The sequence below is a fragment of the Durio zibethinus genome, chromosome 2 (assembly GCF_047325235.1).
Source record: "Durio zibethinus cultivar Kanyao isolate XHJ-2024 chromosome 2, ASM4732523v1, whole genome shotgun sequence".
Lineage (NCBI taxonomy): Eukaryota > Viridiplantae > Streptophyta > Magnoliopsida > Malvales > Malvaceae > Durio > Durio zibethinus.
The window spans coordinates 30,927,266-30,946,039 of record NC_143163.1 but is presented as its reverse complement, the minus strand read 5'-3'; the positions used below and the strand labels follow the sequence as shown (position 1 = coordinate 30,946,039).

At 35.7% G+C, this 18,774-nt stretch overlaps 2 protein-coding genes across 5 annotated transcripts; one reads left to right on the top strand and one right to left on the bottom strand.

The window, feature by feature from the left end:
• The first annotated feature begins 686 nt into the window (after positions 1–686).
• EMB25 (DEAD/DEAH box helicase) lies at positions 687–7,444 on the top strand. Its single transcript, XM_022920292.2, has 8 exons — positions 687–1,201; positions 1,299–1,474; positions 1,795–1,908; positions 2,332–2,440; positions 2,525–2,611; positions 3,855–3,973; positions 4,724–4,901; positions 5,037–7,444. Exons 1-8 carry the CDS (start codon positions 725–727, stop codon positions 7,290–7,292), a joined length of 3,516 nt encoding a protein of 1,171 aa, XP_022776027.2. The 5' UTR covers positions 687–724; the 3' UTR covers positions 7,293–7,444.
• Positions 6,489–18,025, bottom strand: LOC111317823 (paired amphipathic helix protein Sin3-like 4). Of its 4 annotated transcripts, XM_089751368.1 has the most exons (23): positions 17,340–18,009; positions 16,667–16,825; positions 16,367–16,553; positions 16,184–16,282; positions 15,899–16,066; positions 15,498–15,819; positions 14,953–15,089; positions 14,513–14,588; positions 14,400–14,429; positions 13,881–14,149; positions 13,630–13,784; positions 13,115–13,242; positions 12,757–13,011; positions 11,529–12,224; positions 11,328–11,419; positions 10,211–10,846; positions 10,008–10,108; positions 9,801–9,939; positions 9,560–9,712; positions 9,289–9,452; positions 9,105–9,216; positions 8,821–8,997; positions 6,489–7,300 (listed from the first exon to the last, which is right to left on the bottom strand). In XM_089751368.1, exons 1-22 carry the CDS (start codon positions 17,417–17,419, stop codon positions 8,830–8,832), a joined length of 4,326 nt encoding a protein of 1,441 aa, XP_089607494.1. In that variant the 5' UTR covers positions 17,420–18,009; the 3' UTR covers positions 6,489–7,300; positions 8,821–8,829. The 4 variants fall into 4 exon arrangements, 3 of the variants coding, with proteins under 3 accessions (XP_089607494.1, XP_022776018.2, XP_022776020.2); XM_022920283.2 differs by lacking the exon at positions 6,489–7,300 and having other exon boundaries at positions 8,290–8,997; positions 9,289–9,479; positions 17,340–18,011; XM_022920285.2 differs by lacking the exon at positions 6,489–7,300 and having other exon boundaries at positions 8,290–8,997; positions 17,340–18,008.
• Positions 18,026–18,774: the final 749 nt, after the last annotated feature.

Sequence of the window (18,774 nt, the reverse complement as noted above, 5' to 3'; positions counted from 1 at the left end):
CATATCTAGTATCTAAATTTTTTTGTGATTGATCCCACTCTATCAATGTAGTTTTCAAATTGGTCTACATATCACAGTATATTAAAAAATTATAATTAAAAGAAATATTCAATTTTTAAAGAATTATGATACATTTTTAAAAATGGATTTATAAAAATACAACATAATATTTAGAAATAAATTTTTAAAATTATGTTGTATTTTCATAAATAAATTTTCTTAAATATAAAAATACAACTTTGATTGGATTGAGATATCATAACCTCGTCGACTCCTATTATTGTTTCTCATTTCTCTAACTATTTTTACATAATTTACAGGATTTAACAAAAATTTTAAAATTTTGTTTTTAAAGATTTAGGATTTAAAGTATGAGAAAAAAATGAAAAAAGAAGAAAAGTAAGAAGAAGAAGAGAATGCGGTAAATGAGGTGTAATGAGAATACAATTATACGTTATTAAATGATAAAATTGATATTTTATATATGAGTATTTTTTAAAAAAATAAAAAATTAGGATTTAGAGAAAAAATTTATTGATGCATTTAAAACTTCCCGATATATTAGACCGCAAAAGCACGGTGCCGTTTCGATTTTGTTTTGTAAGTTCCCGCAAAGTTCATAGGATATTCGTTGTACAGGAGTTGTACCAAAATGATAACTCAAAGTAACACTTGTCCTTGCGGTCAGGTAACTCGTCTACGTCACGGCGAAACCACTCCCGCCATGAATGGTCTCTCTATCCTCTCACTACCTTCTCTTCTCCCCACAACCAAACACTCCCAAATTCCTCATTTCCACTCTCTCGCTCAATCCCTACCTTTCTGTTGCCCCAAATCCATTCTCTCTCCTCTTTCCTTGCGTCTCTCTTTCAAATCCCCACGCTCTCCCTTCTCCGACGAACCCCAACTCTCCGACGCCGACGAAGAAGAGCTCGAAGATGACGATGACGATGACGACGACGATGATTTCGAAGCTGCAGACGAATATGACCAATACGACGGCGCTTCAGGCGAAGCTTCGGACGATGTCCAACCGAGTGACGACGAAGCCGAAATCTCCGTGGATTCATCGAGCCGGCACAACGAATCCTCGTGGCAACGAGTCGAAAAGCTCTGTAACTTAGTTAGGGAATTTGGCGAGGAAATGATTGACGTTGATGCGCTCGCTGATATTTACGATTTTCGCATTGATAAGTTTCAGGTTCCCTTTTTTCAGTACTTCACTTTTCTTCTGGAACCTTTCTTTTCTTTTCTTTTTTTTTAAAATTATGATAATGATCTTTCCTTTTATTTTGAAGAGAATGGCGATAGAAGCATTTTTAAGGGGGTCATCGGTGGTGGTTTCAGCGCCAACTAGTAGCGGAAAGACTTTAATTGCGGAAGCTGCCGCCGTGGCAACCGTAGCCAAGGGAAGGAGGTTACTGTATACAACTCCGCTTAAAGCATTATCCAATCAGAAGTTTCGACAGTTTAGGTAATCGAAGTTATTATCCATCCCTCTCAACAAGCATAATGAACTACTATAATTTTCACTTTATATTTCTTTTTTAAATTTATTTTTATTAAGTTTCCATAAGTTTGATAATTAATTTTGAGTTACGGTTCTTATTACAGACATTAAATTGCATACAGTTTTAATATCTCAAACCATAATTGTGGGGTACATGTGGCTTCCAAATAATTTTCACTTGTGCCCTGCCACGATGAATGGGAGTGGATAGTTGTGTCATTGTAGTGAAATAATTATAGGTGATATGAATGCTTCAAGCTAATATGGTAATCTCGTTGTTTTAGGGAGACATTTGGGGATAATAACGTCGGGCTTCTCACAGGTGATTCAGCTGTCAACAAGGATGCTCGGATTTTAGTCTTGACTACAGAGATTTTGCGCAACATGTTGTATAATAGGTACTCTAGCTAACAATTGCAAGAATTTTGTCGTATTGAGTCGTAGAAGAATTGTACTTGTTCTTGGCACAGCTTATACCTGGCATTGTGCAATTTGATGTGAATGACGCCATATATCTAACGCATATTTGGTTATATACTTATATATATATATATATATATATATTAAGTACTGCATATTACTTTGGCAACAAAATGTTGTAGTAGCAGTTTCTACCCTCCATTGGGAGGTTATTGGAAGCCTCATTTTTATTTTAGATCTCGGAATAATCACACTTGTATTGCCTTTTAGGAACAAATCTGATCTAGGTATTGCATGTCTTATAAATGTTTTATTTCCAACATCAATAGTTTTCCTTCGTAAATCGTAAGGGTTGTTTTAAGTGTTGAAATTATGGTAGTTTATTGTGTCTGCTGATGCAGTGTTGGAATGGATTCTTCTGAGAGTGGTCTTTTTCATGTTGATGTGATTGTTCTTGATGAGGTTCATTATTTAAGTGACATATCTCGGGGTACCGTCTGGGAGGAGATAGTGAGTACATTTGATTTTCAAAACGCATTTATTTCTGGATTATCATTGGTTAATGTATCTTCACCAAGTTGTTAAATATTTCAGGTAATTTATTGCCCAAAAGAAGTTCAACTTATATGTCTGTCAGCGACAGTTGCAAATCCAGATGAGCTAGCTGGTTGGATTGGTCAGGTAGTGTTCCTTATCATATCATATGTTATTTGACCATCCCTGGAATTGGTTCAGATGTCTGAGAGTAGTTTGGATATGTATTATATCCTTCTGTTTGTATCTTTTTTTGCCCTTATTTGTCTGTCATGCATTCTTGGATTCACAAACTCAAAATGGAGGTTCTGGAAAGGTGTTCAGCCTTAATCTTGGAGTTGGAGATATTCATCGGCAATGGCATGATTTCTGTTTCACTTCTTGTCTGCATTTTGGCTTTTCCTCCATGAGCAAATTCATACCATTGTTGTACTACTTGCTACCTTTTCTTCTTAGTTATTGTAGCTTGATTAGTAAATAAAGATAGTGGGCATTATATTGTTTGGTGGTGCATAATCTCATGGGGCTCAGTGGTATTGATTTGATGCCCCAATGTAATTTTTACGTACTGGGCTTGGCATTCCATTTGAAGATGAGCTTGTAGGAGTGCGATAGACTATGTTCTACTCTGCTAGTTTATAAATGGCATTTCAGCAAATGTAATAGTGGTTTTAGGTTTAGTCTCATTGAGTTAAACTTGTTTTATTCATATATTTTTATTTTCGGAGAAGGCAGATTTGAACCCTTCTCTTTGCGTAGGGGTATGCATGCAGCTCTTATTGTGCCAAATGCTCAGGTAAACTTCTTTTATTTTGCTGTCAGCTTAACTCAACTGAGCTTAATCCCAAACTTTCTTGTTATTTGCTTCAAGAAAATTCAACAGATATTTCTTTATAAGAGAAAAGGGTGAGAATAAAAAGGTGTTTAGAAAAGTATCTCTGTTAGGCATTGGTAACTTACCATTGTTGCATTGAAAAAATGTTATCACCACAAGCAAGAATGCAATTTTGCATTCATTCATTTCAATGTACTTCTCTTGGGTTTTGGCTTATCTTTTGTTTGTGATATTTCTTTCATTCAGTTAATGGCACTGGGGCCAGTTCTTATCATTAAATTCTTCATTTGCATCTTTATTGTCTTTGTTTGATTCACCCTATTGGAAACTAGATTTATTCTGCAGTTGAAGGGCTTGGTTGGTTCATATTCCAAGTCAGATTGGTATGCGTGTTGAATTTGCACAAAGATTCCAGAAAATTCCCTCCTCGTTCTGTGATCTTCCATTCACTTATGCATGATTGTTGTGCTCGCTTTACCTCTGTATCTTGAAATTATAAGCTATGAGCCTATGAGATGATTGACTTTTTCCCCCTTAACTCCCTTTTGTTCCTAGATTCATGGTAAAACAGAGCTGATAACATCATCATGGCGTCCGGTTCCATTGACTTGGCACTTCTCAACAAAGACTTCTTTGTTACCGCTTCTTAATGAAAAAGGAACCCATATGAATAGGTATTTCAAATAGAAACTGCTGGCTTTATGGGACTTCTTTAGGGAATTTATATGCAGGAAACACATTCGACTGCATAGTTTGAGTATGAAACTGAGTACATGATGTGCGTATCTGTTGGTATATAATTCGTTTTTTTTTTTTTTTTGGGGGGGGGGGAGGAGGGGTTAAGAGTAGCACTGCTCATGTTACATTTACCAAAATACTTTTACATAGATTAGCCTTTTCTTTCTATAATAATAATTTGAAAGTGGTAGTCTTAGGCATTTATATGCAGCCTGAGGGAAGAAATTGGAATACATAGTTTTTGTGTGAAATTATGGATGCTTGACGTGTGTATCTGGTAGTATATAGTTTGTATTTTTTGGGGGTAAGATAAGCAGTCGTTATTTCACATTTACCAAAATAACATAGCTTTTTTTTGGGCATTCTCTGTCTCTCTCTCTCAAATAAATGATAATTGCTACAATTTCATAATTGTATATGTTTTCCTTAAATGATTGCATCTTATCAATGACTATTTTCTGTTATTTGGTAATTAAATAGGCATATAGGCTTGCAAGTTATTGCTTTCTGTGTTCCAATTATCAGTTTCAACTTTCGAGGAATGTGAATGTTGTTGAATTTTACCGTGCATTTAAATCATAAATTCATTTACTGCCTTTTCTTTTTCAATGATATTTTTCTTAGCATTGCTGGTATATATTTGTATATCTTACAAAATTTCAATTATCTTTTGGAATTTGGAACAGGAAGTTGTCACTCAATTATTTACAACTTGCTTCTTCCGGAGTTAAATCTTATAGGGATGATGGTTCTAGAAGAAGGAATTCACGAAGACGCGGAAGAAATGGAAACCTTGATAGTATAGTTAGCATTTCTGAGCAGCCTCTTTCAAAGAATGACAAAAACATGATTCGCCGTTCACAGGCATGGTTTAGTGATATTACTTTTTGATTGCGGTTGATGTAATTTTTTTGCAAATAAAGAATAATTGTTCGAGGATATTCTATTTAGCAACAATCCTAATGAAAAAAAGTATTTACGGCATACACTAATTTTCAGGTTCCTCAAGTCACTGATATACTATGGCACCTCGAAGCAAAGGACATGCTCCCAGCAATTTGGTTTATTTTTAATAGGAGAGGTTGTGATGCAGCTGTGCAATATGTTGAAGATTGCAGCCTTTTGGATGAGTGTGAGATGAGCGAGGTAGAACTTGAATTGAAGAGGTTTCGACTTCAGTATCCTGATGCTGTGAGGGAGACTGCAATAAAGGGACTTATTAAAGGGGTTGCTGCACATCATGCTGGTTGTCTTCCCCTATGGAAATTATTTGTTGAGGAGCTGTTTCAGCGAGGGCTTGTTAAGGTCGTCTTTGCTACAGAAACCCTGGCAGCTGGAATCAACATGCCTGCTAGGACAGCAGTTATTTCATCTCTTAGCAAAAGGACTAGCAATGGACGTATCCAGTTAAGCCCTAATGAATTGCTTCAAATGGCTGGGCGTGCTGGACGTAGAGGCATAGATGAAAGGGGCCATGTTGTGATAGTGCAGACTCCATATGAAGGTGCTGAAGAGTGCTGCAAGCTTCTATTTTCTGGAGTTGAACCCATTGTATCACAGTTCACTGCTTCTTATGGAATGGTCTTGAATCTTTTGGGAGGTGCAAAAGTTACTCATCGGTCAAATGAATTAGATGAAATGAATGCTTTACAAGCAAGGAGAACTTTGGAAGAGGCAAGGAAGTTAGTCGAGCAAAGTTTTGGAAACTACTTGGGCAGCAATGTAATGCTTACTGCAAAAGAGGAGCTTGCTAAAATACAAAAGGAGATTGAAGCACTAACTTATGAAATCAGTGATGATGCTATAGATAGAAAAAGCAGGAAACTTCTATCAGAGATGGCATATAAGGAGATCGCAGATTTACAAGAGGAATTAAGGGCAGAAAAATGCCTTAGGACTGAATTACGAAGGAGGATGGAGTTGAAGAGATTTTCTGCTCTGAAACCTCTCTTGAAGGAGTTTGAAAATGGACACCTACCCTTCATTTGCTTGCAGTATAAGGATTCTGAAGGAGTTGAGAACTTAATAACTGCTGTTTATCTGGGAAAGGTTGAGTCGCTTGATGGGACAAAACTTAAAAAGATGGTAGCTGCTGATGATTCTTTTGCATTGAGCGGTATTGGAGCCAAGTTAAGTGCAGGTGCGTCTTACACTCATCAAGACGTCGAACCAACTTATTATGTGGCCCTTGGTTCAGATAACTCCTGGTATCTATTTACAGAGAAGTGGATTAAAACTGTTTATAGGATTGGCTTTCCTGATGTTGCTTTAACTCAGGGGGATGCATTGCCTCGGGAAATAATGAGGAAACTTCTTGATAAGGAGGAAATGCAGTGGGAAAAACTTGCTGACTCTGAGCTTGGTGGTTTATGGTACACGGAAGGATCCCTAGAGACATGGTCTTGGAGTCTAAATGTGCCAGTTTTAAGTAGTCTTTCTGAAAGTGATGAGGTGTTACATATGTCACAAGAATACAAAGAATCTGTAGAACATTACAAAGAACAAAGGAACAAAGTAGCACGACTGAAGAAAAAGATTGCCCGTACAGAAGGCTTCAGAGAATATAAGAAGATCTTGGACATGGTTAAGTTTACTGAGGAAAAGATAAACCGATTGAAGGCTAGATCAAATCACTTGGTTAATAGAATGGAGCAAATTGAGCCATCTGGTTGGAAGGAGTTTCTGCAAATCAGCAATGTCATTCATGAAACGAGGGCGTTAGACATCAATACACGTTTAATATTCCCTCTTGGTGAAACTGCAGCAGCAATGCGAGGAGAAAATGAACTCTGGCTGGCAATGGTACTTAGAAATAAAATCTTGCTGGAGTTAAAGCCTGCACAACTGGCTGCTGTCTGTGCAAGTTTAGTTTCCGAGGGGATCAAGGTTCGTGCTTGGAAAGACAATAATTACATATATGAACCTTCCACTACTGTCCAAAATGTCATTAGTTTATTGGATGAACAAAGAAATTCCTTTCTACATCTTCAACAGAAACATGGGGTTGAGATACCTTGCTGTTTGGATAGCCAGTTTTCTGGAATGGTCGAAGCCTGGGCTTCTGGCCTATCTTGGAGGGAATTGATGATGGATTGTGCCATGGATGAGGGTGATTTAGCACGCCTTTTACGCCGAACAATTGACCTTTTGGCTCAGATTCCTAAATTGCCTGATATTGATCCCTTGCTGCAAAAAAATGCAACAACTGCCTCTGATGTCATGGACCGTCCACCCATAAGTGAGCTTATTGGATGATGAAGTGCCTTTGCAATAACCTATAAATTAGGTATTCTTGTTGTACGATATAATCTCAACTTGGAATTGGCTACATGCTTACATCAACAAAATTGTACGACTACCATGAAAGAGTATATATTTTGCGTATGAAAATCCGATTCACGATTCAATTGTAAAGATACAACAAATTACCTACCAATTTCCTTTTAGGTCTGAATAATAATAAAAAAAGGACAATTTTCAAATTTCTCAAGTCAAATCAAGTTGCGTGCGTTTTTTCATATGGTAAATAGAAACAAACTAGGTGCTAAAAGTGCCAACCAAATTTTAGTTCTTTTACTTTATTTTTTATTAAAAAGAGAGAGAGAGAGAGAGAGAGAGAGAGAGAGTTGGTTTATTAGCCTAGTCAGGAAAGGACCGATTCTGGGTGGCATTGCCTGGAGTCCTATCGCGCGTACATCTATGATCTAATATGGAGCAGTTCTGCTTTGTGTTCTGTAGCCTACTTTACCCAACTTTGGGTGGATTGGAAATATCGTTTTTTGATCCGTCCGGTCTGGGTGGTTTCAGCCAAGAAAAACTCTCAGCTTAATTACCCACAGAATCGACCAGACCTACTAGGTTATTTTTATTTTTATTTTTTTAATTTTTGGGCCCACATGAAACGAAAGAATGACATACTAGGTTTAATATTTTTTATATTTGGCCTTACTCAAAAACTCAATCGTATGCTGCATGAAGCTCCTATTTTTGTATTATATCTTTATATTTTTATCCTCATAAAATCTCTTCAAAAAGAAAAAAAAAATCAATAAACACTAATTGCAAAACTTCTAATTCAACTTTTTTATTATAAGAGATATGCTACGGCAAAACAAACAATAAATTTAATCCATTTGTAAGTGTAAAGCTGGTATGCACATCAATAATTAATATAATAATACTAAAACTGAAGCAGTGCAAGCTTCATCAAATGGAGAAGAGCCTAAGAAGATTTCAGTGGGAGCAAAAAAAATGAGTTCAAAAAATTTAGATGAATGGCTATTGAACACTACTGTGGCTAAATTTAGATCAGTTCAAGATATATATATATATATATATATATATATATATATTTGAGGGTGATACACCAGATATCATATTCCCTCTATGTACACTACTGTGGCTAAATTTCCATCACCGACTTACAAAGATAATAACTACAATCATTCCAAGCCCTCATCCCTCAATATTTCTTATTTGGTTGGTGAGATAGAAATATCATAATAGTACATTGAACGATGCTTTCAAAAAAAGGTTTTCCACTTGCTCTGGCACTGTCAAACTCTTTCAACGTCTAGAGAATCTAATTCATGCATAACCCAACTGATAAAACTAAAATATATATATATATATATATCTGAAGCAAAAATGTCAGAGGATATGTCATCTTTTTACCTTGGGATCACTTAATTTGGACTATAAGGAATTGGATTTCGCTTATAAATTATGCTCTTTTTCCTTTAATTTCGAGCAAATAGATAGCAGCAAATGGATTCAGACGTACCGTATCTACTTATGCCATTAAAGTATATGCCAGAAGCAATCTCTGAAATCGCTGTTGCCTTTGTAGTCTAATTGAACTACCATTGGTTGCCTGGTTATGGCATGAGCTGTTCTGATTCGAGGCTGGCTGCTGCCTCATTCGGAACAAAAAATCTTCTGTATCTAAAACATATGACATCTACAACGTACAAATTCACTCATTAATTTACATATATATACCCGATATCACTAAATGACCATAACTAAATTTCATCATAACGAGAAGGAATTTCTAATATAATATACCTTGGAAGAATTGCAAGCAATCTTGCACTCCAAACCATTAACGACTTTAAGTCCTTCTGTTGCCCGGCATGTTGAAGAAAGCTCATCACCACCCACACATTTGCGTATATTCCTGCAAACACCACACTGTGTCATGATAACTCGTTAGAGTAAATGTCAACAACTTTGTCTATTGTCAATATACCTCTTCAAGAAAATTCCAGGCTTCCCTTTTTCCTTGGGAACAATCGAGAGAAAATCATTGTGCAAATATGCTGCAAAATTAGGGTCCATGGAAACAGCTGTCACTTCAGGCTTATCATGCCCATAGTCCATAAGCTGGATGGAAAGATGAGTTGGTGTGGAAGACTGCAAACATGAAATATAACATGCAGACTGCATGTGAGAGTTCTACATTAAAGATGAAAATAAACCATCAAACTAAGAAAAATAAAAAAGATAAGGATAAGACTTACACATTCAATACGATATATATTTTCATCATGAAGGAGAACACGAGCATTTTCATGATAAACAACATCAACAAATCTTCCAGATTTTCTTGATTTCTCATATGCATATAGTTGAAGAAGCTTATTGTCCATTTCATCACTTGCAACAGCTTGAAGCTGAGGCAAGCACCACAAAGATTAAAAATTTATGGTCAAAAACACAGAGGGAAAGAAAGAGAAACTTTGGAAAAGAAATTAGCAATACCTGTTTGACAAGTTTATATATCAGCTTATCCAGCGTGAATAGAACATATGACTGAGTTCCAATTATAGCTCGGCAATCATCCTCAAATTTTGTATTGTCAGAAGAGCCATCAAGTAAATTGTAAAGTGCACTCATGAATCTGTATCATAAAAGAATTTAAACCACTTTTTAACATTGCCTGCAGCAACATAAGTTAAACTAAATTACCTGGCATAGAGATCAGTAGGACTTGGATCACTTGATGCCCTCCATTTCCTATCTGCAGATGATGAATTAATCTTTGCTGATTGTATTCTCTCGTACAATGTCTGTACAAATTGTGTAAGGAGATTACTACGTTGATGACAAACATACAACAAATATCCATTTAGGTTAGTAAAATATTAGTACTTCAATAAAATGATACTTACTTGGTGAAGCCTAAAAAGCACACAAAATGAGTCATTTCCATAAAAAACCCGTGAATCCTTCTCATTCTCATGTAATGCCCAAGGGACATGCTTTGTAAGGGGCTTTATAGTTACTAGAAAACATTCTGAAAATGGTAACAATGTTCCATCCCCTTCCACATCATGGGCATCAGCCATCCCTTCAGCCTTACCTTCACTCTCTGCTTTATCATCATGTTTGTCATGGTCTATATCTTCCTCTTGCTCCTCCCTTGATTCACCTTCACCAGAATCGCTTCCAGAAACCTCACCATTCTCAGAAGCATTCTCACTATCTTCTGATGTCCTCTGAACACTTTCCTCAGCTTCATCATCAGCATCATTCTCTCCCTTAACCTCTCCGCAGCATGCTTCTTCCTCTCCATGTCTCTGGCATTGTCTGTTTGCTGCACCATCCTTCACCTTATGGGCAGTCTCTAAACCAGCTTCTCCATAATCCACAAAATTGTCTTCCTCAAAATCCCTATTTGGCGATAACTCACCTTCTTCCCTTTCAACTTTAAGTTGTCCAACAGATTCTTCATTATATCTGTGACTTTTAATTGCTTCTGTTATCATCCCATTGCCAGATAAGATTGGTCTAGAACAATTGCCACCCTGCAGAATATATAAATTTCAGATAATTTCACAGTAAGATTATACGTGTCAAAATCCAAAACCATTTTTTTTCTTCCCACTAACTGTATATGACTTTAGTCAAGTTGGACTCTCCAATCACAGAGAATATGCCAGCTAATGCTTTCATTCTATACACAACTTCTATAAACAGTAATAGATACTTTTCAAAGATACCATCACAGTCACATTGCAGACACTTCATGAGGAATTTCTACCAGTCCATTAAACACCAAAAAGGAAATAGCAGGAGATGAGTCATTATGCATACAAAGTTAAACGATAAACTTTATCGATCATTTAAATATCCAAATGGACAACTGAAAGTACATTTTATCCATATCAAGAAAGAGCATCAACCATGGGGGACAGATTGTTGAGAACAATAGTGAAGCAAAGGAAATAATTTATTCCTCATATCAAGGATGCATTCAAACTGAGAGCCAAATGAGTTCTGCCATACCTCTGATGAAGGTAAATTTTCATTAATTGACTTTAACTCAAATCCACTCTCAACAGCAGCGTCACCAGGTCTGGAAGGATTAGCACTAAGACCTTGCAACAAAATATATCTCAGCATTCTAGTCAACATTTTAGGAAAAAGGAAAAATAAAAAAAATAACTAGGTGGCACCAAAATGAAACCATTTGAGGTTTAAGCAAACCTGAAGCATTCTTTAGACTAGTTCTTCCATTGCTTTGCTCCACTCTGGCAACAAGAGATGCATTTGAATTGACTAATCGTTCATTGGAACTGGCTTGTTCACTGACCCCTGATATTTCATCACCATTAGCTGGATTAACCTGCATTCTATCTTGTTGAGGAGCATCACAGGAGGAATCGTTCTTATGACCAACACGATCTATATTGGCAGAACCATCTTGTTTGACACCATTATCCCCTTTAAGCATCCAAGACCTACAAGAACTTGATTGCTCAGGTGGAATACTTTCATCTCCATTTCTGGAAGGATTTGAATGCTTCGAATTCATGGCAACAACACCATCAACAGGGCTCCCTTCACTCTCACCAACACTAGCACTACTGTTTTTAACGTTGTTGTTCTTAGTCTTCACAACATCTTCAGTGTCCTGTGCTCCCTGAGGACGGGAAGGAACACAAAGCATGGGTTCCAAGATGATAGTCCATATTTGCATTACTTTATCCAATTCTTCAGTTGTACACATTTCTCCACAGGAATATTTGATGAGCTGATAAAGATCTTCATGAATTTCAGGATCAGGGTATTCAAACTCCAAATTTGGAATAATAGGTCGACTGTTTCCAGCAGCAATAGCAAGAAGCACATCATCTTCTTTGTACTTCTTCTCACTGATTTCTTTGATCTCAGCCAACAGAGCTGTAACAAATATGAAAAATGGGCAATGAAAACTGATAATATTCAAGGAAACTAAATGTTATACAATTATTTAGTTAAAAGAAAAGTTTTAGATTATTCAAAGACTCAAATATATACAACATTTTTCAATTAGTAAATCCAATTCCAATTAAAAGTATTTTAGAAGTACTAAATTTGTCCTGAATAAGCCAAACAACTGAAAAACTTAGGAAAGAGATGTTGTACATGTAGTTTCAAAAATAGAATCAATCAAATATGCATGAACTTACTCCCAGAGCATAAAGAACAAGAGGAAACATGAAGTCACTGATAGATAAAAGTTTTAAAGACCAGCTTCGATTACTATGATAGTCCAGGACTCTCAGCTGGTATGAATTCATAATAAATTTCAAAGGATTATAAATAACAAATAAAAATCCGAATGCATGCAAACATATGAAATATATAGTGTAAAATGATCCTCCTAGATACCAATACCTTCAACTATTAAGCTCTATATTTTTTCCTATTAAAAGGAAAAAGCTGAAGATACCTTTTGTGCTTAAGTTCTTGGAATCCTGCTGCTTAAAATAGAAGCTACAATGATCAAGCGATTTATGATAATTCTTAGAATAAATTTCAGCCCAAACTTTATTAAAATCAGAACGACATCTAGCCCATTCTTCTTGTTTCTGCTTCAAGCGGGTTAAAATAACTGGCAAAGCAAGATGGGCATTCTTCCTTAATACGTCCATCACATCAAGTCCATGGTCACCATATAAACGTTCAATGCACCTAAGATTAAGAGCTGCAATGACAATCATAAGAGAATAGACATCAGGAAAAGAAGGAAAAGGTGTGCTATACAATGCATATGCTGATATTTTTTATTCATTGTTAATCAGCTTAACCTGTGAAGTGCTCCTCCATGCGAATTGGACTGTATATTTTGATTGTATTATTGTTAATCTTTTCTAATAGTTCTTCTACTCGCTTGGTTGTTACGTTCACAGACTCTACCAACATATCCAGTTCAAACCTGACAACATGAAATAAAGATATTAGTAATTTCCAAATTAATTATAAGTGAAATATTAAAATATATTTAAGAAATCCATAGTGCCACGAAGTAATATAAAGGTGGGCAAGGCTCAAACACACACACACACACACACAAATAATTTCAATTAGTTCACACTGACATAAAGGGTCATGAAGTTGTATGCATGCACCCATGTGCAGAGAGAGATTGTGAGGAAAAACTCAACTAAATGAAAGGTAAATTTACAACAAAAGCTTAAGTGATGCCATAAAACAAAAGCAAAAACCCAAATAGAGCTAAAGAGGAAAAAAAAAAAAAAAAACTGCCCATGTATAATAAGGCAAAACACAGGCAAAATGCAACAACAGCTAGGGAAGGTCCAACCTGTCATCTTCACATCGAAATAGGCTTTCTTCATACTGGTTTTTGCGCATGTGTTTGAAAGAGTAGTCCTCACTCCCTGAAGTGACAGAAACCCAATGATCATTGAGCACTTCAGAGCCTAGCTCGGTTCTCTGGCTAGCAGAAGGTATTGGATACTGCAAGGCATTAGACAAATAAGGTAATTAATAACAGAATCAACATATCTTCCAGATCAAAATGACAAGGATGAGTAAGAAGCAAAAACTGCATACATTCTCAGGAAGAAGTCGATAACTAGGAGTACAGCATTCACAGTTAGAGAGGTCAAGTTCATTAATGGGTTTGCCCATGTATTTATCTTTGCTGGACAATAAAGAAACCTTATGACTTCCTGCATCTTTATTGCCAAAGGAACTTTTATCAAGTCTATCCCTATCCCCAGTTTCGCGGTCTCTATCTTTGACTCCATCCCTTTCACGATCTCTATCCCTGTCCTCCATCTTAAGTGATCTAGGTAACTGTCCTTCATTCCGCAAGAATTCTGCAAGCATATAATTTGCTAAGAACTTTGAACTAAATGTTATCAGCTCAAGTTGGTTCCATACGCAATATTTTGAAACTCAACCAAAAGTAGAGGTCAGTTCAGTTCAGCCACGATGCTCCATTGCTTTTGTCTAACATGAATCAACAATAAATATTAAGACTGTAATAGTAATAACTCTACTTTGTTATAAACTATGAGGAACTCTTAACTAAAGTTGATAAGAGGGTTAACAGATTGTTTTACTTACTTTCACTAACAAAATCAGCAAGCAAGCCCTCTGCATAATAGGATTTGATTAGTCAACACTGACAATGCATAATTTATATCAGAAAACTTAAAGCTTTTGTCTCACATACTTACCATTCTTCTCACATCGCACCAAAAACTTATTGAAACCATCCATCAGATCTGGGTAACTTCCAAGCAAATCATTAACCTAACAAGAAAAAGTTTCCGAAAGTTACTAGTTTTATTTCAGTCATGTCTCTAACTGAGCAGTTTTCATATGTCTCCAGGAATTATATCAAACAAAAATGATGCTAAATTATGATTTTGGAGTACAAATATTATGATGTTGAAATTCTGAAGAGTGCCTAGGCAATTCAAAAAAAGCTGGACTACCTCGAGCTTTTATCAGTTGAAAAACATAATAAAACTTTAAGTGTTCCAACTAAAATATGTAAGGTACAACATGAATCCCTCCAACAAACTAAAATATGTAAGATAAACTACAAGAATTCCTAATGTGAGCTGATGAAGAAATTATTAAATTATAAACTAAATGTGTCTGTTAACCATACCAATAATTGCAATTCTGTGCGTGAGATTACTTCATTGCTGTAGAGATGAAGGCACCTCAAAAATTCCTGATAACGATCAGGATTTCGTAACTTCTCCTTCACTTTATCGCAAAAAGCAAATTCCTGATTATACACACCTGATATGGAATGAATTAAGTCTAAGAAGTAACATGACAAGACGGATCAAAAGGCAAATAATGAAGATTTAAAAATTTTACACTAACCCAAATTTCCATGACAATCATACAGATGAGAGTTTCCATAAGACGAAAACATCCATTCAGGAAAATCATTGCTATTCGAATAAATGATTTCTCCCTTCTAATACTTCCAGGAAAAGTATGCAGATAAAAAGGAACTTAAATGAAGAGTGAATTTGTCAATGTGAATAGCAGACCCCACAAGAGAAATGTTAATTAATATAATTTTAAATTATATTTTATGGGATTGAAATGTCTTACATTAAAGAAAAGCACTTATTTATGTTTTATTTTTGTCAGCCATAGCTATGTCCAAAAATGTTTAACTGAGAAGCAAAAACTCACTTTTCATTGCATTTTTATCAACATATGCAGGGCCGTCTCCAACTTGCTGCAGTTGCTCAACACCTGAGTCTTCACCCCTATAAGCAGGTTTTCCATTCCGTTTATGTGGAAACCGCATGTTGAAGTCTCTGCTGCCATCATTAGCAATGTCTCGATCATCATGTTCTTGGTCTCTCCTATCTCTGTCTTCTCTTTTGTCCCTTTCTTTTTCACCATGCCACCTTTGCTCTTTTTCTCCTTTCATCATAACTCTATTTGTATCTGGATCAGGGAGTTCCACACTAAGGTCACGGTCAGTATGCAGAGCTGTAGTCCTATCTTTCTGCCAGATATTCTCATAAATCAAATGTTAGCCTGTTGTCAACAAGTAATCAGGAGTTAAAGATTAGGCTAAAAGAAACCTTGTCAGCAGGCACTGCACGCATTCCAGGCATAGCAGAGCTCCTGTCTCGGGGTATAGAGTTTCTACCAGAGGAGGCATAATGATTAGATGCTGTTGCCGATGTATCAGGCAGAAAATGAGTGAACGCCAAAAGCAGATCTGGGTGGTCTTGGAAAAGAGCAGCAACCTATATAGAAGTATAGTTTCTACGCATCAAAATCCAACGTCCTAGCCAGTATATAAATTCATTAAAAAATGCAAAGAGGGAAAATAGAGAGAATAAGGAAAGTATAACTAGACACACCTCCTGGTAGACCTCAGTGATAGACTTGTTTTCTTTTCTATACACGTTCAAAATGTCTAAAAATGACTTATAGACATGGTCATCACCCTGAAACCTTCTCTGCAAGAATCCAATAATGAGATCAGAAACTTTGCAGGCAGAAAACCTATCTCAGAAAATTCAGCAATAACATAAAATTTCTACCTTAATCTCGTTCACAAAATTAATAGCTTCTTCAAACTCCACTGGCTTCTTTTGGGAAGGTTGTTCATCCTCTAGTGGGAGAGTGATCTCATATCCTTTAGGCAAAAAGGTATTGAATCCCAAAATTAGGTCTCGATACCCTTTAAATAACTCCTTCACCCTTGCTATGACCCCGATAGTGTCAATCCTATGCTCAACATTCAATTACCACAAGTCACAAATTGCTTCACACAAACATTACCAAAGGATAAAGAGCAAAACTTTAAGATATATATATATATATATATATAATGATGAGACCTTTGAGCCTTGAAGTCTTTCATTACTTCAAGAAAGTGATCATATTTCTCCCTTTTCTCTTGAAATATGTCTTTAACCGCCTTGAGATACGCCAATGCGTCATTTGACTTCAGCTTCTGCGTAGCTCCTGTCCCTCCCGCCATCTTTGGTTGCCCAGAGCTTCATCATCCCAAAACATAACACCTCGTGAGATTAAAGAACATTTCCAGTAAATCATTGCATAACTACGGTCATTTACCGTTTTTTCACACAGAACTAAAAAACCCGTATCTTAAAACTACAGACTCTTCCCAGAAGAAAAACTGAAAGGGTGTCCATCCAGAAAAAGAAAGAATATTTACTATTTTTGCTATCTCCAAACCTCTTTAGAGAAAATGAAATATTTCCATCCATAATTTTTTGAAAACCAGAGACCTAAACCAAAAAAACAAAAATGATATTTTCATCAAAGGTCAAAGATAATTCACAACTATGAAAGAGGCCTTACTTGTATTAAACAAATCAAAAACAATAATCAAATCAATTAAACTGAACAAGAGAAAGCAAATCAGCAACAGTAATTGATCTCTAATAATTGGAAATTTAATCTCATTCTTCACTTTTCATAACGAAAACACGAAATTTGACAAATATACATATCATAATATAGAAAGAAGATAAAGTTTTGTTTTACCCTTCTCCTCTAGAAGAAACCACCGGTCTTTTAAGTTGAGAGCCGCCGACGATGTAAACTTCATCTCTAGACCGCTTCATTTCCCTTTTTTCTTTTTCAAATAAAACAGAAACTTTTTCTCTCTTTTTTATTTTTTCTTTATTTTCACCAACAAATCATGCTTTCAACTTCGATCATCTCCAAAAGGAAATTCGTACCACCAACAAAAACACAGTCATTTAAACCAACACAGAGCAGATCTCGAAACCAAACAGAAAATCACCAAACGAAGAAAAAAAATTTTTTATCTCCACACCTCCCCAACAGAACACCTGCAAAAACAATTTTTCAAGTAAATTCACATTACTTGCAGATAAAGGCACATCAATGAAAATAATTTTCCAAACAGCAAAAACAAACGAATATGAACTTTCTTCTTTTTTTTTTTTAAACTGTCTAAATTGTAAAAATTAAAAGAAAAAAAAAATAGTCTACGTAAGCATAGCTATTTTCGAGCAAGAAAAAAGTTGTATTTTTCAGATTGTGGAAAGAATTCTTGTGATTGTAGTAAAAACTTTTAAGAGACGAAATTTTATGAGAACTAAAAACTTTTTTTTTTTTTTGGAGAGAAAACAGAGAACAATGTTGGTTGTTTGCTGACGTTAATTTTAAAGAAGGAAAAGAGCTTCAACAATTGTGATTATATACGGGGGAGAGAGGAATATAAAATCCTAGTTAGAAGCGATGGAAGGAGGTGCGGGGATAGTAAATTAGACAGCCGTTAGCCGGTTGCTTTTGCCTGGACTTACTGGGTATAGGCCGTTAATGTTAAAAGGCTATCTATACAATAATTGTTATAAAAGGACAATTAGGGTTCGATTGGGAATTTTTGTGAGTCAATTAAGAGTGTGCCAAGCCCGGTCCTGTTAATCAGGATTGCGAGTGTAGTGGTAACTTCGATAATTGGTTAAGATTAAAGGGTGAAAATGGGAAAATGAGGATAAAAAAAGAGAAAAAGTAATTGCATCATGCGATTAGACTGCAAATTTGAAATTGAAACACGCATGTGTTGGAGGGTCGTTTTTGGGTGAATTCAGGGTTAGGGCAAATGGGTTCATATTTTAGGCTTTTCATCTTTTATTATTATTTAAAAATGTTTATTCTTATTATTCCAATTTTACAACTTTGGGTTTGGCATTTGAACCAGATTATGAGTCGTTGTTATTGTTAAATTGCAGTGTTTTCTTTTTTTCTTTGGATGAAGATAACAATTAGGTTTAAAAAAAATAGGGGATAAGAGTTAAATTAAATTGCTTAATATGTTAAAATAAATTTGAGTAATTTGATTGTTTATGTTATTACCTGTTGCACAAGATACAAAGGATAGTTAGTTTAGATATATTTAAGAGTTTGGGTTATTTATTTGCTTCGGAGGTTAGCTCAAGTCCGAGTTGGG

Coding starts and splice junctions, on each gene's coding strand:
- EMB25 (XM_022920292.2), top strand. CDS start 725: ATGAATGGTCTCTCTATCCTCTCACTACCTTCTCTTCTCCCCACAACC. Junction 1,202..1,298: donor TTCGCATTGATAAGTTTCAG/GTTCCCTTTTTT, acceptor TTTATTTTGAAG/AGAATGGCGATAGAAGCATT. Junction 2,441..2,524: donor GTACCGTCTGGGAGGAGATA/GTGAGTACATTT, acceptor TAAATATTTCAG/GTAATTTATTGCCCAAAAGA.
- LOC111317823 (XM_022920283.2), bottom strand. CDS start 17,419: ATGAAGCGGTCTAGAGATGAAGTTTACATCGTCGGCGGCTCTCAACTT. Junction 16,826..17,339: donor GTTTCTTCTAGAGGAGAAGG/GTAAAACAAAAC, acceptor GGGATGATGAAG/CTCTGGGCAACCAAAGATGG. Junction 13,012..13,114: donor CATGGAGGAGCACTTCACAG/GTTAAGCTGATT, acceptor TTGTCATTGCAG/CTCTTAATCTTAGGTGCATT.